Source organism: Citrus sinensis, chromosome 8 (assembly GCF_022201045.2).
Source record: "Citrus sinensis cultivar Valencia sweet orange chromosome 8, DVS_A1.0, whole genome shotgun sequence".
In the NCBI taxonomy this organism is placed as follows: Eukaryota; Viridiplantae; Streptophyta; class Magnoliopsida; order Sapindales; family Rutaceae; genus Citrus; species Citrus sinensis.
In genome coordinates this window covers 28,230,363-28,256,367 of record NC_068563.1, presented here as the reverse complement: position 1 = coordinate 28,256,367, position 26,005 = coordinate 28,230,363, and the positions used below count along the sequence as shown (strand labels likewise).

General features: G+C 34.3%; 2 protein-coding genes and 1 pseudogene across 3 annotated transcripts; 1 reads left to right on the top strand and 2 right to left on the bottom strand.

Annotated features, from left to right (window-relative positions):
• Positions 1–939: 939 nt before the first annotated feature.
• Positions 940–10,848, bottom strand: LOC102610634 (phototropin-1). Of its 2 annotated transcripts, none has more exons than XM_006488151.4 (23): positions 10,234–10,848; positions 8,777–9,490; positions 8,499–8,681; positions 7,549–7,640; positions 6,462–6,741; positions 6,092–6,317; positions 5,381–5,451; positions 4,601–4,707; positions 4,421–4,470; positions 4,200–4,304; positions 4,037–4,096; positions 3,849–3,938; positions 3,660–3,736; positions 3,451–3,535; positions 3,239–3,319; positions 2,973–3,076; positions 2,637–2,686; positions 2,312–2,418; positions 2,074–2,196; positions 1,922–1,973; positions 1,684–1,796; positions 1,459–1,599; positions 940–1,358 (listed from the first exon to the last, which is right to left on the bottom strand). In XM_006488151.4, the coding sequence occupies exons 2-23, from the start codon at positions 9,484–9,486 to the stop codon at positions 1,257–1,259; spliced, it is 3,009 nt and encodes a 1,002-aa protein (XP_006488214.1). In that variant the 5' UTR covers positions 9,487–9,490; positions 10,234–10,848; the 3' UTR covers positions 940–1,256. The 2 variants fall into 2 exon arrangements, with proteins under 2 accessions (XP_006488214.1, XP_024957756.1); XM_025101988.2 differs by lacking the exon at positions 10,234–10,848 and adding an exon at positions 9,758–9,777.
• A 2,463-nt stretch (positions 10,849–13,311) lies between these two features.
• Positions 13,312–16,386, top strand: LOC102610520 (uncharacterized; annotated as a pseudogene).
• A 3,797-nt stretch (positions 16,387–20,183) lies between these two features.
• LOC102610328 (probable serine/threonine-protein kinase PBL5) lies at positions 20,184–23,910 on the bottom strand. The gene is made up of 5 exons (XM_006488150.4): positions 23,458–23,910; positions 22,551–22,792; positions 22,152–22,341; positions 21,661–22,052; positions 20,184–20,703 (listed from the first exon to the last, which is right to left on the bottom strand). Exons 1-5 carry the CDS (start codon positions 23,564–23,566, stop codon positions 20,356–20,358), a joined length of 1,281 nt encoding a protein of 426 aa, XP_006488213.1. The 5' UTR covers positions 23,567–23,910; the 3' UTR covers positions 20,184–20,355.
• Between the last annotated feature and the right edge of the window lie 2,095 nt (positions 23,911–26,005).

Sequence of the window (26,005 nt, the reverse complement as noted above, 5' to 3'; positions counted from 1 at the left end):
TTATTCACAGGACTCGATCTCAATTGCATTACAAAATAAGCCGATGGGAGGCGTTCGTAATTTTGAGAAATTTAATTTTTTCAGTGAAGTCCCTATGTTTATGCTTTTATCAGATGATAGATCAGGTTTTTTACAAAATAGTCACGTAATCTTTTTATTGTTTGGTGTTGCCGCATTTTGTTTCATTTTTTGACAATAAACTCTGATAGCCAAAAAAAAAAAAAATGACAAGACAGTCGACCACTCCTTTGCCTGTTGATTGACCTGCTTGTTTAATTCTTGACCAAGTCTCTTCGTCTCTCCATTTTTCCTTGAAGCATATTTTTTAGCCCGGTTTCAGCCGTACTAAATCATTGTAATATCAGTGTTGTTCCCCCCCCCCCCCCCACCCAAAAGTTTGAACAGTTAAATGGAATAGTTCCTAGCTATAAACATGTTGGTGACTTGCGGTTTGTGCAGAAGTTGCTTTCAGACACACAACATTAATGGTTTCTTTGAAATTTTCAGGGCAAGAATTTTAACTCTCACCCACAAATATGGCAGCATTCTCATGTTCATTAATAGACAAGTTCATCCCAAGAGGGAAAGAAACTTGTCATGTGGACTGGGCTTGTCTGGATTTCCTTCAAGGACCCCTTATTGTCATTGTCAATTTGTCACAATGCCTGTCGACAAACGGTATGCCGATTGAGAGAAATGAAGGTGACTACATTTAATGGGGAAAGAGATGTGTCCACATAATTATGTGTACATGAATGTAATGTAATAATTTAGTGAAGAGAGAACAGGAAAAATTATGATATAATTTGATCAAAAGCATCAAGTTATATTAGTTTATATTTACTTATTTTGTGGAATAGGAAAATTTCCCATTTTCGCGTAGTGTTAACAGGGGTGTTTAATTGAGTAAAATGAGGTATAAAAGAAAGAGATAGAAAATGAATTAATTAACTAGTTAATTAATAAAATACAAAACTTACAAAGTACCCAGCAAAACAGATACAAACGATGCATACAAATAATATATTACATACACAAGGCATCAACAAAATTCTCAGTTTCTTTCTACAAGCTACAGCAGCCTCCAAGATTATCTATCGACAACAATGCCGAGGTGAAAGCACAAGCAGAATCAATGAAACTGTTATTACTCGGCAAGTTGAGCTCCCTTTCCATAGCCTCTACTAAATGGGATGCACGTACCAACACAAATTTGCAGCAGACACTTCAAATAAAATAACAAAGAATTAGACTCCTCAGAAAACGTTTTGTTGCAGATCTTGCATTCCTGGATCCACAACTTTATACTCCTTCTCAGTATCGGTAGCGAAGAGAGGGGCATCCAGCTCAGGAGGGTTCTGCACATAAGTTACAAATTAAAATTTCAGAATAGTTGGCATTAAAGCAAAAATAGTTGTACATTCCAATTGCATTAGAAGGAATTCGAGGTTTTAGTACCATGCAACGAACTAGTGCCCAATTGACACCTTTGAAAAATGGATGCTTCTTTATTTCATTTGCTCCTTCATGCGAACCTAATCTGCTCTTTGGATCTCTATGCAACAGGCGGTACATTAGCTGCTTTGCATGAAGACTTGTCTGCATGTATAGCAAAATTTAATGGTAATGCTAGGCTCTAAAAATTCCTTAAGCTCCATGTTTAGTTTAAGTTGAGGATCTTACCGGTGTACTTGACGGAAATTTGAGGTCTTTGTGGAGAATATTTGCAAATGTTTTTTGTCTTGTCTTGCCCCTGAATGGTGTGTATCCATAAAGCATTTCATACAGAAGAATTCCTGAAAATTTATTAGAAGAAGGAAAGATTTAGATGATATTAGACAAGTTACATAAGAATGAAAATGAAAACTTTCTTCTCAAGAAAAGATTTGCTTCATTTCTGAAAAGAATATGAAATAATTACCAAGAGCCCACCAGTCCACTGCACTTGTATGGCCTGCACCGGCTATAATTTCCTGCAAAGAATGGGAAACGGTTGAAATTCCATAAACTTCTTGGAAACTAATATTAAGTAGTTATATATCGAGTCATTCGAGTGTATGCAAAGTCACTAACCGGAGCTATATATTCTTCTGTACCAACAAAAGAATTTGATGCTCGCATTGGTTCAGCCATGAAGACTGGATTCTGTTGGCCTTTGTGGCGCCTTTTCTTTTCATTTGTAGTCGGAAGCAACAGCTGCAAAGAGCAGAACAAACATACCAGGTTCCCGTTAACATAAAACTCTAGAGCAGAGCCAAAATACATAAAATAAAAAAACGTTGAATAGTAAGTAATAATATAGCTGAAAAACCTGTGGTTTGCAAGATGTTAAACATGATAAATCAAAATCTGTCAAGGACACGTGTCCATTCCCCTGGAGTAAAACGTTTTCTGGCTTTAAGTCCCTGTATATGATCCCTGGAATTAAAATAAGCAATACATTAACAAGTAAGCAGCACTGTGAATGGTTAGATCCATTTCTGAGATATAATTCAGCAGCTGTGGATCTTGCAAACAGGGAATAATCATATCCTAGAGGCAGTTAAGCTATGATAATTTGATTTTACGGATTAGTTAGCAACTTTACAAAGTCCGTTTGAATCATTGTGCCAGAAAAATTTTCAGAGACATTTTACCTTGACAGTGAAGATACTCCAACGCCACAACTACTTCTGCTGCATAGAATCTACAACCACAAAAAAATTTATGTCAGTTAAGATATAAAGAGCAGGCAACACTGTGAGCCTTGCAAGTAATTAGGCTTCAGCCTGTACCACCCAAAATTATAGAACAAAAAGTAGAATGAAGCAAACGGCAGTTTGTGTACGGTAACACAAACACGTTGTTAAGCAGGGTTAAGGTAGCGTTTTTAACTTGGCATTTTCGCCATGAACTAAAGGGCATGATTAAATAAAAGCCTTAACGTATTCTTCGTTTTTAGTTATGATGAAATATTACATGACAAGAATTACCTGACAGCATCTTCCTTGAGGACTTTTGTCGGTTGTCTGTCCAAAAGCAGGAAAAGCTCCCCACCTGGGCAGTAATCCGTTATCAAACAAACATGTGTTTTGGTCTGCAAAGCATTGAAATATCAGAATTCCAATCTACTCATATAGAGTATGCAACTGACTATTCAGTGACTTAGCTAATATAGTCATAAAATGTCCTACGATTATCATGTTGTCAATTTCTTAACATTTTAATAATCCTGAGATTCATATCTAGTGTTGCTAACCTGAAAGGAAGCATATAATGCAGGAACAAATGGGTGGTCTAGCATATCAAGAATTTCTCTCTCTGCACAAGCCCTGTGCACCTGTAGCAGAGTAGTAATCATGGTAAACGTACGTCACGAGAGCGACAGAAGTATATGAGCTAAAATATTCAAAGTAATTACGCATCTTAAGAATGCTGAGGAAGCTAGAAAAGCTGAGTAAATTTGAATACCTTATTGCGGTTGAGCATAACACCCTTGTCCATGGCTTTCATGGCAAAGTACTGCCCGGATCCGCACAATTCAACCAAATGCACACTGCCATGCCCATCAATAACTCAAAGAAATTAATTAACTCGACCCAGGGGAATATGATGACCTCAGAATATGAATATGTAAAATTGAGATGACAGCAGGGAAAAAAGAGAAAATCAAAACAAACCTGCCAGTGTCGCCGGATCCCAAAGGCTTAATCGGCCTAAAATGTTGTAGGTTTATCTGTTCGCCGCTATCTAGAATCTGCAACATCATGTGATTTTTCCATATGTTACAGAGGCATGATGAAACTAATACCATTCAGCACCAAGCATATATAATAATATAATTCTTCTCTGCTGTGTTCATAAATTACCTTTTGAATAGCTTTCCAAGGGGGGCTGTCCTTTCTATGTGGCTTCGGATGAACCACCTTTGAATGATTTGCCCACAAATCTTCCGGTGTCTACGGGCAGTTAGTAATTAACTTGTTATCACAAATCCACGATTGTAACCCAAATAGCTTTTCATAAACAGTGAAAGAAACTTGGCTTAGTAATTTACCAAATTGGCGTCTGGAAGTTCTTTCACAGCTTCATTGACATTTTCGGCTGTTTGTTTCACCTGATGATATTTATGCATCAAGCTAATTGTTACAAACAAGCTTATGTACACTCAGTACTCATAAAGCCAAAAGTGTAATGCAAAAAAAAAAAGAGAATCTGACCAGTTTTTCACTCTCTTCAGCAGTAGCCTCTGGAATACTGTTGCGTAGTGGCTCAAGGTGCTCGCTACCATCTAATTGCACTCCAATGAAATACTGCACTTCTCCCTGTTCATCATCAGCCCAATTAAAATGTTACCAAAAACTTTAATTTAAATATTGCTTTCTGTTAAGAGACTAAAAGAGTCACAAATGTAGCTGGCCGTGTTATCTAAGAATTGCACCTTTTGGTCACGCATAGGCTGCAAATGGAACAGATTCCAGAACTTCTTCCCTGGAATTGGATAATTAAATTAACAATAAGTTGAAATGAGATGGCACATACACATCTGTTGCTGAATGTACAACTAACCAATGGAATCATGACAAGTGACAGAAATGCATCAGTAGTAAAAATACATTACCGCTTTTTGTGTAGTTAATGAGCTGCACAGTTACATCAGTCTGATTGTCAATTGCCGCCCTTATCTTCCTCACAGTAGCAGGATCAGTTTCAGGGCCTTGAAGAAACCTATAACATTTGAAACAATCCCATTTATATCATTCAACTGAATCACTTATGGCCTGCTTCCAAATTCTGTTGCCAGAGGAAAGCAGAGTGTGACTTCACTTGGGTAAGTTGTGTAATTTGTCATGTTTATCTCATGTATCAAAAGAGAATTATATAATTACGTAATTAAACTTTTTCACTAACTAACACAGATTACGATTATTAATAGAGTAATTTAAAGGTCTCGTTTGGATAAGCGACTCTTTAAATAATGTGATGAAGAAAATTGAAGGTGACAATTAAGCCACAGATCCCCAAACATTGTAAACAAAAAAGTGTCTTGTTCGAGGAAACCTAGGTGGGCTGGTGCATGCAGGGTCCCTTGCATGAACGGGCACGGGGCCACGTGCCCTCTCATCTTGTCTCCTCCGGCCCCGGCCAATAGACACACGTATAACAATACACATGAAACATGTTGCTTTATTATTCAGTGCAATTCGCTTGCGGTGCATTCGGTACTTGTTATGTCCAGTGAATTAAGTTTCTTCTTTCTTGTCTAGTACTTCGTGAAGCATTCTGAATCTTTCTTTTGATTTTTTGAAAACTTCATTTTTTAAAATGCCAAAAAACTATCAGCATTATTATAAGTCGAAAATATGAATTTTAATATTGTGCCATGTTCAAATTCAAGTACCTGCAATTTCTCCCCAAGATTTCTTCACGGCTGTACTCTGTCAGCTCCAAGAAGCTATCAGATGCAAAAATCTGAAATTCAAAAATTTACAAATATGAAACAGTTTTGAAGTTCAAATATGAAACATTATCTCACTTTGTTGAGATTTATGGTAATTACAGTGACGTCAACTTATAATATGGAAATTAAGAGAGTATTTTAGAAAAATTAATTCTAGTTTTTCTCGTCTTGCATCTAGGGAGATTATATTATTGGAATTGTGTGCTTAATTTTAAAAAAGATAACTATTAAAGTGTTTGGTAAATACTAACTTTAACCTCACTAGATTTGATATTTTTATATCGTAACATCCACCGAATCAAAATCTTATATTGCCATTGGTCACATATATAATATATACATTTGACATCTACTATTTGAGAGATTTTGGAGTATCTTTGTTGTACTATACCAACTTAATATTTGTATGACATGTATGTATTTATTAAATATAACTAGTAATTATATAATAATTTTTCAAAATAAATATTCACATATCATACATGCATTAAGGGGATCTACTATAACAGACGTACTCTCAAATCTTTCTAAAATCTTTCACACTTCTTTTTATCCTAAAGTGTAAGCCAAGACACGTTAAGCCCAAACATATCAATTTGCATGCTTACGTGATCAAAACAAAATATGAAAAGAGTTTTTGAGGAAACTTACAATGGGATTATCAGGCAGTCTTGGATCAGTAATGACAAAGTTTTTCTCAATACGTTCGAGTGTAGTAGCCAAATCGATACCCTTTCTCATTTCCTTTTGCCTCACTTTGTCATCAACACTATCTGGTCTCTCATCATCACTCTCATAGTCGTCATCACCTTCCATAATTATTTCATTTTCAAAGCTATCGTGATCATCCGTAGATTGACTCTTCCTGCCAATAAGCCTGGACCATGCACCCCAAAGAAAAAAAAAGCATCGTATACATTACTCATAAATACTCGTGAAATAAGCAACATTGTTATTTTTTCATAAGCTAAGCCGATGCTTTTATAGTGAATATATGGGCAGTAAGATTTTTCTATTATACCCCATAAAAGAACGACGGCCGGATTTTTGTCTTTTCTTTTCGGGGACTTCACTGATACGCTGCATGGAAGTTCTACAGCCGCCACCATACGAATTGCGTCGAGGAGGAGGGACATTTTCAGATTTTCTCCTTCCCAGAGCTCCTGCTCTTTCTTCTTCAACACCACCTTCTGATTTTCTTATGATGGGAGGACGATTTGTTGATTCGCTGAGTGACCGAGGTTTCTTCATTGCTTGTACTAGTTCGGTCACTGAACTTGTAGCCATCTCCTTCTGCCGAGCTGCCCAAATTAAATAATTATACATTGCTCAAAAACAAGAGTAACAATTACTACTTCTCTTACCACATATATATGTTGAAGTTTAAATTAAAGATTTGCAATTTTCATGCTATGTGTGTAATATCTTGAAAAGATAATGTTGTAATAACAAAGTCAACTGTTCAGGCAATTGTAAAACAACAAATAATAAAAACAATAATTAATAGATATATAAATATATAAAACCTTACCATCATAGTTGCATAGGTTCAAAAATTAAAATGGCTTTCTTCTTCCTCATTTGTGTACAAATTATCTCATGGATAATTAATTGTAGGTTCTTCATCAATGTTACTAGCTTCACATGTTTGATCAAAATAGATTTACTATCGTATTAGGTTGTTAGTTTTTTAATTCATAAATAAATTGGAGACGTTGTTCAAAACTCAATCAATCTATTATTGATCACATTGTAGAATTTTTATGTCGATCGAGTTAATTATAGTTTTTTTTTTTTTTTGGTTTTCCCTAAGCATAATAATATAATTGGAAGGTAAATCCTCTTTCCACCCTATAAGTGTGATCTACACCTATATCTCTTATATCATCCAAGATATTTAATTTACCAACTGATCCAGCAGTTAGCAGTCACAAGTTGTAGTATAATGTACAAATTGAATTAATTGGCTTTCTAGAAAAGGGTTTTGTTACGTGGTTTAATTAGACTAAATTAAATTTTTAGCACATAAATTTTATCCAATTTATATTATATTTTAAAACGTAAAGTAGAGTTAATTTTTTTTTTTTTTGGAAAAGATATGTAGATACCATCGTATCGAATCAACGACTCGGGCAATCCATTAGGACGCAGCATCTTATCCTTGGCCCCCTCTGTATGCTTGCTCACCTCCACCTGCATTCTGGCAAATCAGCAGCAAACAACAAATTAAGAAACTTCAAAATGTGACATATTACGAATCCGCACGGCTGGTGGCTCCACCCATCCCATCACCGTCCACTCACAATCAGACAGTATAAAACATTGCATCAATGACCATCATGCCCCTTCATGGCAGGGCTAGCTAGGCCCACACTCCATCACTGCAAGAATTGAATCTTAGCTAGTGACGACGGATCTTATTGTGGGCATCCATCCCCACACTAGCGAAAAAGGGTTTCAATAATTTGAAGAAAAATCATTTTCTTACGCTTGGTTTGCTAGCTCATCATTCAATTTCTATTATGTGGGACATGGACACAATGGTGGTGTTTAGAACCCTATGAAATATAATGAATTAAACCATTTAAATTACATTCATATGGGCAAAAACAAAAGTTCTTGAGCTCCACTAGCTTCTATCATGCAACAAATCGCACCAAAGTTTCTGCTGGAATTTCCAAATTTTTCTTGACTTGTCTCACTTCCTAAGTATTTTAAAATTCGAAACTCTAAATTGTTAAGTTAGAAACGTAACAGAACATTCGAGATATGTATTAAAACTCAGAAAATGTAACAAAAAAATTTAATGCAGTAAGCGATCGAAAATACCATAGTGTGACTAATTGTATAATCAAGTCTAACTTAGACACTTTATTTTTATTGAGTCATTTTTCTAGTGCACATATAACATTTTTAAAAGTATTCAGATGCCCATCATGATTAGAACTTTTATTTTTATGTTATGTTTTAAATTACTTTAATTTATAATTTGTTTCAGGTTTATATTTTTTATTAATTGAAAAATTGGAATGAAAAAAAAACAAAACAAAAAACTGACCCAATAAATTTGAGGACTTTTCCTTCATCATCCTTAATTGGTGCAATTGTGAGAAGGTTCCAAAATGGAGTCCCATCTTTCTTATAATTCAGCAACCTCCCACAGTAACTCTGCCCATTTTGTAAAGTCTCTCTAATTTTGGCCACATCTTCCGGGTCAGTACCCGCCCCCTGCAAAAACCGACTTGGCCCGACACAAACATAAAATTTCAGTATTACCCTCAAGACAGTTATTACAGTTAAAAACATTAATGTAAAAATGGCGGTATAAATTAGTACCAATTCCTGCCTACGACCTCCTTGGAGGTATAACCCGTCATCTTAAAGAACCCGGCACTAGCATACATAATCGGGTAATCGGGTTTGGTAGCATCCGACACCACGAACGTTTGCTGAAAAGTTGATAATGCATCTTTTACGATATCAGATACTCTAGGGAGTCCTTTTTCTTTGCCTCCCTCATCAGACATTTCACCGGAGCTCCGAACTGAATTATTCGAATTTCTTCGTGAAGTACCGGGTTTTCCATTCGGATCGTCCCCACCGGAGGTCCGAGCCACAACCGCTTGCGGCTTTCCAGTTTCGGTATCCGTTTTCAAAACCAGGCCCCATTCTGCTGCCCGTTGGGCCGCCGCACCAGCTTCACCCGATAATTGCTTAGTGACCGTTGATTTTTCTTGATCATTGGTCATTTTTTGGATCAATGGTGGTAGCGATGGCTTCTGTGGAGCAGGGTCCTTGAGGGCCATCCATGAAGTTATTTCTTCGGCCCGGCTCGACTTGGAGTTGAGCTTGGCGTGTTCGGGTTCCGGGCTCTCTCGTTGCTCCATCCAAGTCTGCCATGTGGGTTGTGGGCGAAACACAGGGTTGGTCGGTCGGGTCGAGAAAGTTGATGGGTTAAAAACTTCGAGGGACCCACGAGAGTCTCTCGACAAAGGTGACTCGCACGCCTTAGATGATTGCTTGGGTGATTTTTCTGATTGATCCATTTCTCTGCAATAGCCATTAACACGAAATTAAAACAAATAGGCATTCACATTTTTCCTGATTAATCAGTTTTGTAAATTTTCTATATAAATGATGCGGCACAGTGTTGATGATGAACTGGACAAGAGAACCGGCGGACCGATTGTTTTCGAAAATGAAAATGAAATATGCAAGCACTGTGAAGGGTGTTTGGGTCAATCCATTGTGATTTACACCACTAGATTCTGTCAGTAAAGGATTGGTGGCTAGTTAGAAAGTAGAAACTCAGAGCACCTCATATTTTTTAAGGGCAATTTGGTCACTCAAATGGGCACAAATTCGGAGGACTGAGAATGTCTTCTGTGCACGGAGAAAACAGTAAAAAGAGTTCTGAAGCTAACAAATTTCTAGGTAGCTAGCAGATTAAATACAGACAGCTGCCCGTAACAGCTAATGCTGCTGTGATGATGATGGTGATAGAAAATTGAATACAAAAAACTTATCAATAGAAGAATTTAATGAGAATTTTTTTTTAAAAAAAATGAACCATCAAAACGAGTTGTAAACTTCAGCCTTCACTCTAAACGCAAAAGCTCTCTTAACCTCATTCATGTAGACATGTACATGTGAAGGCGGAGGCGGGAGGCCTGACCCTAGCCCTAAATTTACAACTTTTATGTTATGCGACCATTTATGTACATGACTTCCCATATAGCTAACGCAAGAAGAAAATTGTTTTGCAGATAATAAGAAGAAAGAATATATAGTACCTGATAATTGAAGCTGAGACCGGTAGATGATTCAATTCTTTGTTTTAGGGTTGGGTTTTTGAGCAAAACGAGCTGCTGAAAGCACTTTTGACAAAGTAAATATATATGTAGAGGACTCAAGTTACTGAAGGCGACGAGAAGATAATGTAAAAGAAAGAGCTTTATAATGGGAAAAAGACTGAGAAAAGATCAAAACAGAAGAAAGAATGATTGTTGAAAAGGTTTTGGCTTCCCATTCCCTGCACACCTGAAACTCACATGGCTATTATTTTGCAAAGCTCGTATCTCCATACTGGGATCAATCATGAAACATTAAAAATGCTTCCAGAAAACATAATTATTGTTTTTTTTTTTGTTTTTTTTGTGGGTATCAACATAAGATCATTCAACCATACCGATAGATTTCTGCTATACTTTTACAGAGTGGAAATGGGTTGGCAACAAGAAAAGGAACAAAAACAAAAACGAGAAAAAAAAGGATAATCAGAAGAGGCAGAGGCAGAAGCAGAAGCAGATAGATTTAAGAGAAGCAAAAGATACTGTTGTTAAATTATAGGCACGTTGGAAGTTTCAAGCTGTACCGACCCAAGTCTCGCTGAATAATGCTTCCTGTGACTTCTTGTCCCACTTATGCCAATAAATTTTGGAATGCTATCATTTTGCGGTGGCGATACGTCAAACTTACCCTACATGCAAAAAATAATTACAATAAGTTCAGATTATTTTAAAATATTTAAATAAAAAAAATTACAAAAATTAATCATTTAAATCTGTTTTATTTTATTTTTTGTGATCAAGATTTTTTTTATTATTATAGTTAACTACTAAATTTCTTTAACAAAATTAATTTAAAAGTCAGTTCTTTATAACATGGATTTAAACAAATAAAATGTAAATAAAAATGACAAAAAGAAAAATTAAGAGGAGTTTGGTTCGTTGTGTTCTCAACCTACTTCCAATTTCTTTTATCAGTTTTGACTTTCTTTTTCATCTCACATCAGATGAGATAATATAAATTTTTGTTTATAAGTGTATTCTTCACAAGATCGATCATGTCAATTTTTCCAAAAAAGGTAAAAACATAAGCGAGACACGATTAAGTCCCAACTTTTAGCTCCATTTTCAAATCTTTATGCTTGTTCTTTTCTTCCTTCTCATCCAGCCATGTTCAAAAAGAGGACTACCAAACAATCATCGCTCTCTCCATATAATCTATTGGTATTACATTATGATATATTAAGGTCATTTTAATTAGCACAGTAATAACATGATACTTAAACAAATAAAAGTTTATCGCGAACACTCCATGTTTTTAACTTTAGGCTTTAAATTTTGAGAGTACTGTCTCCATATAATTCAATTATTGTATAATAACAAAATCTCGAAGACCCCATCGAGGTAGCATATGTATACTTAACATTGATTGGTGATTGGTGTAATAAAGATAAAATGGAATGAGGACACTGTGTAGAAGCCAGCCCCACTTGCGGTAGGTCCAAAGCCACGTGAATTAACTTTTCAGAAATCGATCTGTTCATTTCTTTTTTCCTTTCTTATCTGTTCACGGCTGGTTTTTATGAGGTCACATCGAACGCTTCTTGTTGCTATATGGTAAAGCAGTGTCTTTTTCATGCAAGTTTTGAGTGCCCACAATTTATCAATGGGGAACCTAAAATTTGGTCCCGTTTCACTCTTCTGGTGTTTGTTGGCTCAAGACTTTGAAGGCATGGGATTCATGTTCTCCTGTGTAAACAACAAATTGATCTTTCTTTCTTTTTCTTCACAGCCACTCTTTTTTGCCAAAAATATCAATCAGGCATCAATTCAACAATCCCTAGTCATACAATACTAACACAATTGGATCGTGCCCGACTCAAAAGAAAATTGTGGATATTAAATAATTAAGGAGATTGTTATCTTACGTTATCATGTAAGATACATGATTCTTTCACAGTCGTTGGATGAAAATTCAACAGTTATAGAAATATAAGATTATATATCATCTTATTTACACAACTGTTGGATTTTCATCCAACGTTTATGAAGAATCATGTATGTTACATGATCATGTAACATAACTAAAACCATTAATTCAACTAATAAGATTTTTTTAATTGGGTACAAGAGATTTAGAATTTGAATGGTTTAATAACTGGAAAGAGGTTTAATTTGATACTAATAAATAGAAAATAATACTAGGACCATAAACTCTAGAATGAACTTTGCTTGTATAAACTAGTGTAATAGTATTAAATTTTACTTGTAATACTATGACTAGGAATTCTCAAACAAAATTTTACTCTATTATTAATTTTTTTCTTTCAATTTCTTTTAAATTTGTGACAAATTTTGCTCTATTATTACTGCCTACAACTGCAAGTATCTGTATAATATATACTGAAAAGAAATTTAAGCAATTTTTAGAGAACTGCAGAAGCACTTAAAATTAATCATACTTACTTGTGGACGAAATTGTGAGTTTTTATGTTTAGTACAAATCAATCTTAAAATATCTAAATTTATAACTCGCTAGCTCCAAACTACTCTATGAATCGCAACTAGACATAACTTGTCATGTTTGTATGCAAGCAAAGTGAAACTCCAATGACATTGAATTCTTTCCATCAAGAAAATTGATAATCTGGCCTCATTCATAACCATGAATTGTCAATTCATGCAAGCAGTTGGTTGTCCGAGTTGCTTTCTTTGCTGATCCAACAAAAGAAGAGATTAGAACAAGAATCAAAGACAGCTAATTTCTCTGAGTTGCTTTCTTTGCTCTCTCCATTTGTGGACCACTTCCAATTGATATCAACTTGCACGTTTGGGGAACCATTTAATTGAGATGGTTCAGGTTCAGCGGTACTTCTCCGACTCGTTCGCTTGACATTCGCCCCAAATGAGTAATGATGTAGTTATAAAATTTGCATCTCAAATAATAACATACATGGCGGCTTATTAATAATGACGTAAAGGATCAACTAATACCAAACCCATTTCAAATTATTAATTGGTACCGCATTCGCAGCTATATCATAACTCGATCTTGCCCAAATTCATCCCAATTTAATTCCGAACATGTTTTCTGCCTCTGTCGCTAGTGTGGTTTGTGCCGTTTGACAACTTTGCTTTTGGAAGTTAATTATTCAACGATCATTAATTAGGGTGGAGTATATTTTGGGATATTTTAATTTTAAAAAAAAAGTCAAATAATTAAAAGCAGTTTCTTAATTCTCATCTACTAATTTGAGAAGTTCTAGGATATATTTGTTATATCATGTCAACTATACAACAGTAAACAATATCACAAAATATGTACATTTATTTTATAAACTATCATATAAGTGGTGGTTGTATTAAACTCAATTACGCATGTCATACATATATTAATTAATTATAATACAATAGATGTATTATAAAACTTCACTACTTCCGTAATATGTGACAAAATAGCAAAGAAAACTTTTTTGATAATTGAGACGCTTCAGTAAAAAACGCCTCGAAAACACAAGGTCCCACATTTTCTCTGACTCCGAGTGTCCCATTTTGAGCTTTAAGCCTGCATGTTTTCCAAGCCCAGCTCCAGCTGTTAACGACTGAGAACCACATACACTTGATAATTGATATTACCGAATACTGGCAGATATTCACTATACAGGAAAGAAAAAAAAAAAAAAAAAAAACTTGTTTGTTCTTATCCTTTGGACTTTAGGAGGAAGTCTTACATGCTTCCACAGCCCAATAGAACTGCCAAATAAAGTCAAGCACGTTTTGTAAATTTTTTACGCACTTCAATTTAAAAATAATTGTTAGTGTTTAAATTATATTTGACAAACATATAGATAATGTGATGCAAATACTCCACTCGTTTAAGATTTTCTCTTGACTTAATTAAAAGAATGATGAAAATTTTCTGTGGCATTTAAATGATTAAAATCGTTAATGTGTGGTACAAGCTAAGTAGTATTCTAAGGTCTTAGTTTATAAAATTTTTGGCTTTTAATCCATGACTCTCGTGATACAAAATGATTACAATTTTGTAACAAAAGAAATGTCGCTTGTATTGTTATAAACTAGACTATTAAATGTCGTGTTGTGATCTTATTATAACCGACAAGTCCGGTTATATATTGATCTTGTAGACGATATATCGGGTTCGTAGTGCTCACTTTCAACAGCTGCTTAATTTCCTTCCCAAATTTAGAAAACTACAAATGGGAAACACCTGCGGCAAGAAAATACATCACTGTAACACAGAAAAAGAAAATTTTCATAAACAAATGAATTCAAGCAGGCCATATGCCATATATCAGCTTTATAAGAAACACTTTGAGATTTGGTTTTGCATCGCCCATTTGCACGCATTACATCTCTCCAAATCTTCTCTTAAGTAACGACCGCGGCAGCGACTGTTATACTTCTATCCCTCATAGCCAACTGATCAACTCAACTTCCACTTCTTCGAAATTCAGAGGAAAAGAAGAAGAAGATATCACAAACCTTAATTATATGCTTTATGACACAAAACTCAAAAGCACATTTTCTTTGGGATAGCAGAGTCATCAAGCTTGTGGAATCAGAGAAAAGAGCATGGTGGAGGCCTAAAGAAACAAGAGGAATAGTATGGGTTGACAGAGGAGTTAGGGTTAGAAAATAATGGAAGGTTGCCTGAAATTCAGCTACACAAACAAGCAGGGGAAAGATCTGCATTAAGGATTTCGCGGGTCGTTTCAGAGATGTTGAGGTTCGGATTGGAGGATGTGAGATGGTTTTTGGCCGACGATGATACAATTTTCATAGTGGAGAATTTGGTGAGAGTGCTTGCAAAATATGGTTATGCTCAGTTTTATTATATTGCATTGGGAGTTCATCTGAGCGCCATACCGAAAAATCAGAATATATATATTTTTCTTATGCAATGGCATATGGCGGGGTGGATTTGCTGTTACTTATCCGTTGACTATGGAATTGGAGAAGATGTAATACAGATGCATCCAGCGGTTTCTGGCTTTGCACGGCAGTGATGATAGGATTCAAGCTTGCATGTCTAAGCTTGCAGGTGCCACTCACTTAAGGAAGTTGGTTTTCATTGGGTTATGGTTTTGATCAGGTTAAACTTCATTAAAAAATGGTTGGGTACAAACTACTCTTGTGTATACCCCCTCCTCTGGTTCGAGAGATGCATGTAACAAGAATATTATTGGAAAGCGTGGATGTACAAAGAGTACCTAAGACTCTGAAAATTTTAATTCGAACTAAAAGAATAGAACTCTTTAGGATAAAGTCCTTAGAACATAAGGTGTATACATAACTAGCCAATTGGATCTATACTTTTGAAACAAAAAATGAAAAGCAGCGACGAGTCTTAAGGCTCATTTGGGTATTTGAGATTGAGTTGTTGTGACAATTAATATATAGTCTTTTGTGAAGTGGGCTTAGTACGACTGATGAGACGCCATTCACCATGATTTTTTATAATTATGTACCAAACACTAAAGCTGTTGTGTGAAAGAAGCAGGAGCTAGTATAAACGAGTCCTAAACGACTCGGCTTTAATACTAATGTTCAACATGCAAATTAAATTGATTTCGGAAGCTAGGTGAACTGAAGTGAAAATTTGTCTCTTGTGCTTGTGCAGTATGATGTGTATGGAGAGCTACTAGGGCTTCTAGGAGCACATCCTGTGGCTCCGTTGGTATCAATTCATCACGTAGATGTAGTGTGGCCGATATATCCAGGCATGAGCAGAGTGAAAGCCCTTCAACACTTGCTTCAATCGGTGAAACTCGATTCAGCAAGCATAATGCAACAGTCAATCTACTACGACCGACAACGCATGGTCCTGGTCCATTTCGGTCTTATGGGGCTATGTGGTTCAAATCTCAAGAGTGATCTCTCCTAGAGAGCTTGAAGAGGCTTCAAGGAGATTTTTTTTTTTTTAATTGGTATAAAAATGATCATTACATTGCATATGCATTCACCACTAGGCCTGTGGCCAGGCAGCCTTATGAGAGACCCTTTGCTTTTTATACGAACGTGGTTAGTTTCCATCAAGATACCAATCATAATCAAACAGTAGGGATTCGTTCTCCTCGTAAATCTCCCCATCCACATGTACTGTCTGTGGAAAACGGAGTCACTGGAAAGAATTGAGACCATTGTAGTCTCGAAATGTCCAGATCCCTCTCCGATCGCAGAATGTAAGTAATATATATAAATACATGCATGATTTAATTTCTTTTTGTGCATCAAGATTGTACATACATCTGGTGTAGGGAACATTTTTGGCTGATGCTTTTACTAATTTAGATCATGATTTGATTTATGCTGTCGCATAGGAGGGATTGTTGTAGAGTTTTATCATCAAGAAACAGAACAACGATGAGTATAGAGGTGAATAGCAGAATAGGTGCAAAGAATAGTGAGATTACTGAACTGCAGAATCAACAGAACTCATAGGCTTTACATTTGGATCAGATTCTTTACACCAGAAAGCACAGTGAAGCAAATTCTGAACCCGCATGACGCTGAGTCTACCAAAATTACAGCTTTCTGCAAAACTGATACAAGCACAAAATTGCAGCTCGTGAAACTATCTATTACATTATTACTCATCCTATTGATTTATCTGGAGCAAACAAATTGAGATCTTTTCTACAATATTCCCAAGAAAAAAATATATGTTAAACCTTCTAATCATGCAAAACCAACGACTCTTCCATCATTTTTTTTCACTGGAAGTGCTTCGGTTCCATTGTTCCTAGTCAGACTCAGAGGACTTGAGTCAATTGGCAAGGTTAGCAGATGCCAGGATGGCCAGTTCAACATAAGAATCATTGAGATGATGAATCTCTACAGGATGAATTTCTGCAAGTCTGCCATCCTTGATTACCAAACTCACTGCTTTCAGAAAGTAATTAAACAAAACATCTAGTTATGGTACATTCAATAACAAAAATGTAGAATCTTTTGTCAGATAAAGAAATTGCAATCATTGTAAAAGAGGGACATCGGTCTTCTTGTTCATCTACAGATCTAAACAGAGGATTTTCAAGACAAGAACAAAAGGAATTGCTTAAAGAAAACGAACATTGATTGCAAGGATGCACAAAAAATCCAAAGTTACCAAAAAAAACAAGAATGCCAAATAACAGAAACCAAACAAATTAATGAAGCAACAAAAAATTCAAGAAAGTAACTAAACAAGCACAAGAATTTCTCAAAATGAGAAGAGGATTATTGAAATCTTGGCAAGAAATTGAAGTACCTGGATGAGAGAAGTGCCAGAGAATGAAGAAGGAGAGAAATATGATGACAGGAACGGCATGGATCCACTTGTGTGCTGATGGAGATGATGTTCGAGGCTGCGAAACTGGAATCTCGCCCTTGGATCGACACGGGTTGCTGGGACGGCGAAAGATGGGAAGATAAATTGCATTATCCATGTTGCTCGATTTTTCTTGTCAATGAGATTAGAAAGAAACAGAGGATTCATTAGATTTTCTTTCTGGTGTGCTTATTTCTTGCGATGAGTTAATCTTTATATGAGTTTTGTATCTGGCTACAGATTGTTCAGTTCGTCTAGCCTGTCAACGACTTTAGGCGGGAAATGTATCAGGATTGCCACGCGCTACGCACATGATTTTGGCCTTTGATGAGATTTTTTATTATTATTAGGGAAAAGGACATTCAACCCCCAATGTTTAGGAAAAGTGATAAAAAACTTCTCAACGTTTCAAAAAAGACTTATAACTCCTTTCTGTTAACAAACACCGTTTGTTTTAACAGTAAATTTATTTTAATTTTTAATTACTATTATAATTAATAATTTTTTTAAAACTTAAAATTGAGATACAATTATTTTTTTGCCAAAATTATTTGCTATAACTTATACCTTTCTAACAATAATAATATGGTTTTGATTCCTCAAAGAAAAAGGGTTTAATCAAATTTCGTTTTATTAATAATAATCACATATGAAAGGTTTGATCATTAGAAAGGTATAATTTATAGTAAATAATTTTGGCAAAAAAATAATTGTATCTCAATTTTAAGCTTTTAAAAATTATTAATTGTGATATATCTCAAATTAATATATTAATTTTTTATTATAAGGGTATAATAGTAATTAAAAATTAAAAATAAATTTACTGTTAAAACAAACGGTGTTTGTTAACGAAAAGGGGATTATAAGTCCTTTTTGAAACGTTGAGGTGTTTTTTGTTCCTTTTCCTAAATGTTGAGGGGTTGAATGTGCTTTTCCCTTATTATTATTATTAATATTAATTTTTTTTTTAATACTATGCAAATGCTGTCAAACTTTCTTATATCAGCTGAAGAGACTTTACCCATAAGATGAGTTGATTTTCGCGATATTTTATATTTTAAAATAGGGAATTATTTCTACAACATATCGTTATATGTATATCTAACTATCACAAAATTTTAACATATTTTTTACACCACCTTTATTTTTAAACTTGTATTAATGAACTACTCTAACGCTAAAAATTAAATAAAGTAATTATTTTACCCCTGTATGAATTAAAATACTATTTTATCCTATTAAAATTTTAAAAATAAAAAATTATAATTACCATTTAATTCATTGTTAAAATATAATTGATTTTTTAATCCTTTTGACTCAAAAAACGTGTAATACTCATTTGAATTTTTTTTTTCTATTCTTTTTTATCAATCATACAATCACAATTATCAAAATTGTTTAAATTGACTGATAGATGCTTGGATGACACATATGATGTCTCATTAGTTAGAATACAAACAAAATATCTTAACTGAGTAAGTTTAGTATTAATCATATAATCACAATTACCAACTTTGAATAATAAAAAAATATAATTATAAAAATTAACATATCAAATTTTGAGATTTATTTATTTTATTAAATTCAGGGGTATTCTTGTAATTATAATTTTTTTTAATTTTAAAAAATTTTGTAAGATAAAATGGTCTTTTAATTCATTTAAATCATTTTATTTAAATTTTTAGTGTCAAAGTGATTGATTGATAAAAATTAAGAAACAAAGGTAGTGTAAATAACATGTCAAATTTTTGTGATAATTAGATGTATATATGATAAAATAGAGGTAATGCAGAGATAATTTTCCTTTAAAATAATTATTATTTGCCTTACATGGATTTGTGTAATATACTTACTTTTTAAAAAAGTTTACTCGAGAGAGTGTGTGCGCACGCGTATGTGTGTAGACATTTTTTAGTGAGAATATTCTCATTTTGTCAAAGTGTGGATGTTATTAAAATATAAAGAAACACAAATTTCAATCATTGAAAACTGTGTTTTTTTTTTTTGTTAATGATATATATATATATATATATTGATATGTTGTTAATGATATATTTATTTTAACAAAACGAGGTTGTCTTCACTAAAGAATAACACTCACACACAAACATATATATATACATACATACATATATGTATGCATTTATTTCTTAAAAGCAAGTAAAATGTTTGTTGCCTAGTTTTCAAGTAGTATATTTTAGTCGACCACTTGAGTTTGAGTTTGAAATAAATTTATTTACATCTTACCCACCCATAATAATAATAATTAGTATGCCTTTGCCTATAATAATAAGAATTTACTCTTAGTATGCCTTTGATTATAATATCGGTAGGCTGTAATAAACTTTCTAAAAAAATAAATAAATAACTTGGCCAAAGAAAATAAAGAGTAGAACGAGCCAACGTAGCTGATTTTTTAGGCTAACAAATGACTTAATTCCGGAAACGAATTTAACCCAAAAATGGTCAAGAAATGGTGATCCCGTGTCCTTTGTCCGCGAAGAATAGCCATTATAGTTCCACAAATCAGCTATGGATTGGAGAATTTGGTCACAAGTGCAAGAACATATGCATTTGGCTGAAAACAAAGCAGTACAGCAAAATCAACAAGAAGAAAAACCAATTACTATGAATATTAACGCTCAACTATTATTATCGAAAATTTGGTTTAACATTGAGGGGTCTTATAACCTCAGCTGACATGTACATTAAAGGAAGAAAAAGAAAAGGGCAAACTTTCTGTATAGTGGCACCGGTTATCTCCTGCTCAATAAAATTTGATAACCAGGCACTACCTATGTATTAACACCATTGGAAAGGCACTGACCACTTGACTTGACCTCCTCTCTATTGGACCCACTCCTGGCATTTTTTCCGTGATCGTCGTCCTTGTTTACTCCAAGACAAGATGGAGATTTTCGGGAGCTCCGGGAGGGAGGGTTTTGGGGATCATACTTTTGGGAAGCAAGGTAATTTAAAGCCATGACAACATCAGTTATAGCTGGCCGCATGTTAGGCTGCTCCTGGACACACATAGCAGCTATGGCAAGAGCTTGGTACAAGCCTCTTACTGGATATTGACCTTGAAGTGAAGGATCAACCATTTGGGAAAAGTTATTTCGGTCTTTGAACATGGGCCTTGCCTGCAAATAAATTGGATGAAGACAGATTAGCATCTTAATTAATCAAAGATACTACTTGTGGATTGATGTTATTTTCACAGTGTCTACTTCAATCATCTATAAGCAATGTTGTTTCTAGTGATCAGATGTCAGTGCAACAGGTTCAATATGGTCACAACATTATACCAATCTCAACATTGAAATGAAGAAAAGTGAAAGACACAACAGAACTCAATGCTATAAACTGCAGAAAGAAAGCACATTTGAGATGTTACCAACCATGGCAGCAGAAGTCAAGAGCCGGAAGGGACAGAAAGAGCAATCTTAAGAAGTGCAGATCGCATCATCTAAGCAGTGATGGTAAAAGCAAACGGAGGCTACTTTCTCAGCAACTGTCATCAGGACAAAGTAATTAAAACTGACAGTTTACTTGCCTTAGTATTTATTGATCATTACTGTGGAAGAATGAACAGACAACTCCAACAAGATTTGAATCACGGTATTGCAGTTCATCTCCACAAGTAATCACTTGTTTTATTGATAAACTCGAAAAAAAAGAATTTTTTTTTTAATGCTTCCCATGCACAAAAACGTTGTGAATTCCTACATTACCTGCTGTGATTATCAAAGTTGAGTTGTAAACAGAGGATTTCAAAATCGGTTTATGCCGTTCGACAGGAAACGCAAAGCAAATGCGTATATAATTAGTGAATAAACAAAAATTTTGATCGCCTAGTTTCAGCATCACTGACATATGAACAGTTTAAGAACAAGAGCCACTTCAATTGAGCAAAATTATGATAAATCTTGCTCAATAATGGTTGATCAATTCCAGAAAAACTGCTTCGAATGATGAATGGAAAACAACGTTCAATCAACATTTGGTGTAAGAAAAACAAGGACAACGAAAGGCAAGACTAATGCAAATAAATACGCAGATATATAAATAGGAAAGAGTGCAATGAAAGTTTAGCTTACCCATGCAACCAGATTTAGCTCCTTACGATCTTTTGTTTGATCAATTGCTTTTCTGCCAGTGATGAGCTCCAAAAGAACAACCCCAAAGCTGTAAATATCTGATTTAAAAGTCAGCTGGCCTGTCATTGCATAATCTGGCGCACAGTAACCATATGTGCCCATAACCCTCGTAGATACATGGGTCTTGTCTCCGCTAGGGCCCATTTTGGCCAAGCCAAAATCAGATAACTTGGGGTGGTATCCTTCTTCAAGCAAAATGTTTGAGCATTTCAGATCACGATATATAACAGGCTGTTTCAGTTGTTCGTGCAAGTACTGCAAGCCCCTCGACGCGCCAGCTGCTATTTTCATCCTTGTATTCCAATCAAGGGGTCTTGTATCAGGTCGAAGATCTGTTTAAACATTAATCAATTAAATATTATGGTTTAATGAAAACCATGAGAATATTGGCTGAGATGACATTCAAAGCAAACTCTCAAATTTTTGCATACCATGTAAATGTTTATCCAAAGATCCGAGTGGCATATACTCATAAACCAATAATCTCTGATCACCCTCAGCACAATAGCCAATCAATTTGACAAGATTAGGGTGGTCAGCAGAGCCCAATGTCATCACTTCAGCAGAAAATTCCCTAACTCCTTGAACTCCACGGTGATCAAGTTGCTTGATTGCGACAACCTACAAATAGTAACCCCCCCCCCCCCAAAAAAAAAGGCGTTATACCCAAGTCACTTCAATTCTTCAACACTATCAAATAGGCAAATTGAGATTACTTCACTAATCAAAATTCCCAACAAACTATTCAGCATCTTGAGTTAAGCTACTCATTACAATAGTTTATCTTGTTATGTACTTTTAACAGTATCAATCAAATGAACTTAGCCAACCTGTTCGATTTTCTCCAGGTATCCCTTGTACACTTTCCCAAAACCTCCTTCACCCAAACAACAGTCAGACCTAAAATTTCCGGTAGCAGCCGCAAGTTCACCAAATGTGAACGGCTTAGCGCTCTTGCCACTGTTATTTGAATCATCTTTCAAATTTAAGTTATTTACATCCATAGATAATTGGCCATCGTTAGAGACCTCCTCTTTCTTTAAGTTGGCATTCGAATCAACTCTTGGTGTATCTAAAATACATGAATCAAAAAACACAAAGATGATGAAAGGGAACAAAGGAAACGACAAAAGATGAGGCACATGTCAAGGCGAAATCCCAAAATTGATTTCCATATGAAAATCATTTTTTTCTACCAAAAAAAAAAAAACCACAATCAAACAACATACAGAAGGACAGAGTTGAAAGCTCAACTAGGGCTATGAATCATTTGATTGGAATTTACCATCATGCAAAATAAAACAAAACGAGATTAGCAACAAAACATTACCTCCGTAAACCCAATAAATAAATAAACAAACTAAAATTATGAATAGTGGACAAATTAAAATTGCACATTTTAAAAAATGAAATACAAAGAACTTTTTTTTGGGGGGGGGGGGGGGGATGGAAATATCAAAGATGTTTGAATTCCTGGATAACTTATATTTATTAAAAAAGAAAAACCCCTTGATCATTTACTAGAAAATATATTGGCTTAAGAAAGAACATGCAACCGAAAATTTTGATTGAAAGGAAGTCAAGATAATCACAGAAAATAGGAGTGAGATATAAGTAAGCAAAATGCTTCCAAAACAACCCAAAATTTTTTTTTTTTTTAAAGATCATCATTTAACACAATGCGTTTCAATTCTTCAAAACAGAAAGATTTTGATCAAAAGGGAAACTGTTCAATACCTGCAATGAGTTGTTTTTTGTCAGCTTGCTTGTTTAAATTCTTGTTCTTGTTGTCGATTTCTTCATCTAATTTTTTGTTTGATTTTCCACTGCAACGAAAACAACCCATAATACTCAAAAAGGAAAAAAAAAATCTCTCTTTTTTTCTTTTGCTCTTTAGAAATTTTCACTTTTGTTTTCTTCCACTTTCTCAGCTAAACAGACGCATAAACCAGCACCCCACTTCACAAACAAGCATTAAACACACACCAAAAAAAATCAAAAATCAAAATTTGAGAGAAATTGAGAAAGAAAAAAAAAACTGAAAAAGAGAGAAGCATTAAAGAGCGAGCGAGCTCGAGCTAGAGTTACACTCTGTTTTTGAACAAGTTTTTTTTTTTTTTTTCCTTTTATTACGTTTTGTGGGTTAAGTTATGCTATTTTACTCTACTCCTTTTATTTTTGTTTCCAGCCAATGGAAACTTCCACGTCATGAATACAAGGAGTGCTTTATCAATTTGTTGTTTCGACGTTTAAATAAGCTACGGAGTAGGTGTAAGTTTAGACAAATGCTGTTTTGTCTTTAGGCGTTTGACACCCGTAATGTGTGTGACGCGGCAAGCGCTGATTGAATCTCGCCGATCCTGCGAGCAAGTGGGGGTTGTAACAGATCTTTGTCTTTTCTAGAAGCAAAATTTGCCCTCCCCTATTTTCCATTTAGTCTTGTATTTACCCGCCCGTGAACGCAACGCATGCACAGCGGAGGGCATTCACCACATTCTGAACTTTAAAGTCAACGCGGTGAAAATCGGGTGGGACCCGCTTTGATTTTTTCCCCAAGACGTGGGACCCAACGTGTCCTACGCGCTTTCACATTAATACTGGGAACGGTGATCCACGCGCAGCCAACGCCGCCATTAAATACGCAATTAAAGAGTTAAAATTCCTTCCAATGGCGTGCTGACATTCATTAGTTCTGAAGAGTATTTTTTGACTCGGCACGCCGTTATTAACGGCCATTAGTTTTTGTACTTTTTAAAACTATTGCCATATAAATTTGGAAAATTGTCAGGCGATTTAATTCCCCTTAATTTATGACCACTTCTTTTTTGCACCGTCAGTGGAACTTTAATAGCAACTTTTCATGAGATTATTTCTTTTTCCACTAACAATTTTTGCTCATTTGAGAGTATAAAATTACTATTGGAAAGCATGGAAGGTTAAAAAAGAAAACTTAATAGGAGAAAGGGTAATTTTTAAAAATCTCCCCTGAGGTTTAGGCTTGTTGCAAGTAGATGGTGAGAATTAATTTATTTATAAAAAATTTTCTATCGTCAGTTAAGTTTAACATTGACCGTTAGTTAACCGTGCAAAGATAATATTACCCTTAATAATAGTTTGTAAACAAAAATAACTAAAAAAAAACTAAAATTATTGGTGCAAAAAGCACAAACCTTATTTTTTGACAATTTTATCCTTGTCAATTTTAAAAATTTACAATATTATAGGTAAAGATTATGACTATTTCATTTTTAAATTTTAAATTTTATCTTTCTTGTAAGAATTTTAAGGAAATATCAATAATTTAAAGAGGATTTTTTAATTTTAATTTTTTATAAGAACTTTAAGAAAATATTAATAATTTAAAAAGTGTAAAATAGCTAATAATTTTAGTTTTTTTAATTATTTTCGTTTATAAACTATTGTTAAGGGTAATATTGTCTTTGCACGGTCAACTAACGGTCAATGTAAAACTTAACTGACGGTAGGGGATTTTTTACAAATAAATCAATTCTCGCCATCTACTTGCAACAAGTCAAAACCTCAGGGGAGGTTTTTAAAAATTACCCTAGGAGAAATCATAATTTTATCGAACTTGCAGAGATTACAAATCAGTAGAGCTAATTGCTTTATTGTGATGGAGGAAAAAATTTTGACTAAAATAATACAAACTTATTTTTATTTAAAAAGACAAAAGTCTTTTGGGAAAATGCTTATTTTTTCATTCTTTCATTCATATGAGTAAGTAAATAAGTATTTAAAGAGAAAAATAAAAAGAGTCGTTTGATAATGATCTAATTATCTTGAATGTGAAGTTAATATAAGAAAATATATTAATCTTTAAAAAGAGAAAATTAAAAAATATATATTTAGGCTTGATAAAATTTAATACGATCTGCTAACAAGACACGAACCCATATGATAAAAATGACTATTGAGTCATTTTTATCGGTTTGGGTAGCTAATGGGTTAAGTTATTAAAACTCATTTCATAAAGTGTCGGATTTGGATTTAACCATCAAATTCATTTCACCCAATGTATTAACACTTAATACCTTTAGTTTAATAAATTTAATAACTTAAATTATAGATTACTAAAGAAAAAGTAAATTAAATTTTTTAATATTACATGCAAAAAAAAAAGACTAATATAAAGTCATCACAAACTCTAAACCTAGGTATTTATTGTAAAACTTGAAGTCATCAACTCATATTTGACTCATTGTTCGATTTTTCCTAGTAACAAAAATTTAAAATTTTTTTCAACAATTTTTTTCCCTTCTAAGAT

Excerpts from the sequence above, each read along its gene's own strand:
- LOC102610634 (XM_025101988.2), bottom strand. Across the intron at positions 3,320-3,450 it reads TTATGCTCAACCGCAATAAG|GTGCACAGGGCTTGTGCAGA; the intron begins GTATTCAAATTT and ends ACTCTGCTACAG. Across the intron at positions 3,077-3,238 it reads CATTATATGCTTCCTTTCAG|ACCAAAACACATGTTTGTTT; the intron begins GTTAGCAACACT and ends AATGCTTTGCAG.
- LOC102610328 (XM_006488150.4), bottom strand. The coding sequence starts at position 23,566 with ATGGGTTGTTTTCGTTGCAGTGGAAAATCAAACAAAAAATTAGATGAA. Across the intron at positions 22,053-22,151 it reads TTTGGATAAACATTTACATG|ATCTTCGACCTGATACAAGA; the intron begins GTATGCAAAAAT and ends ATGTTTAAACAG. Across the intron at positions 20,704-21,660 it reads AGCTAAATCTGGTTGCATGG|GCAAGGCCCATGTTCAAAGA; the intron begins GTAAGCTAAACT and ends ATTTATTTGCAG.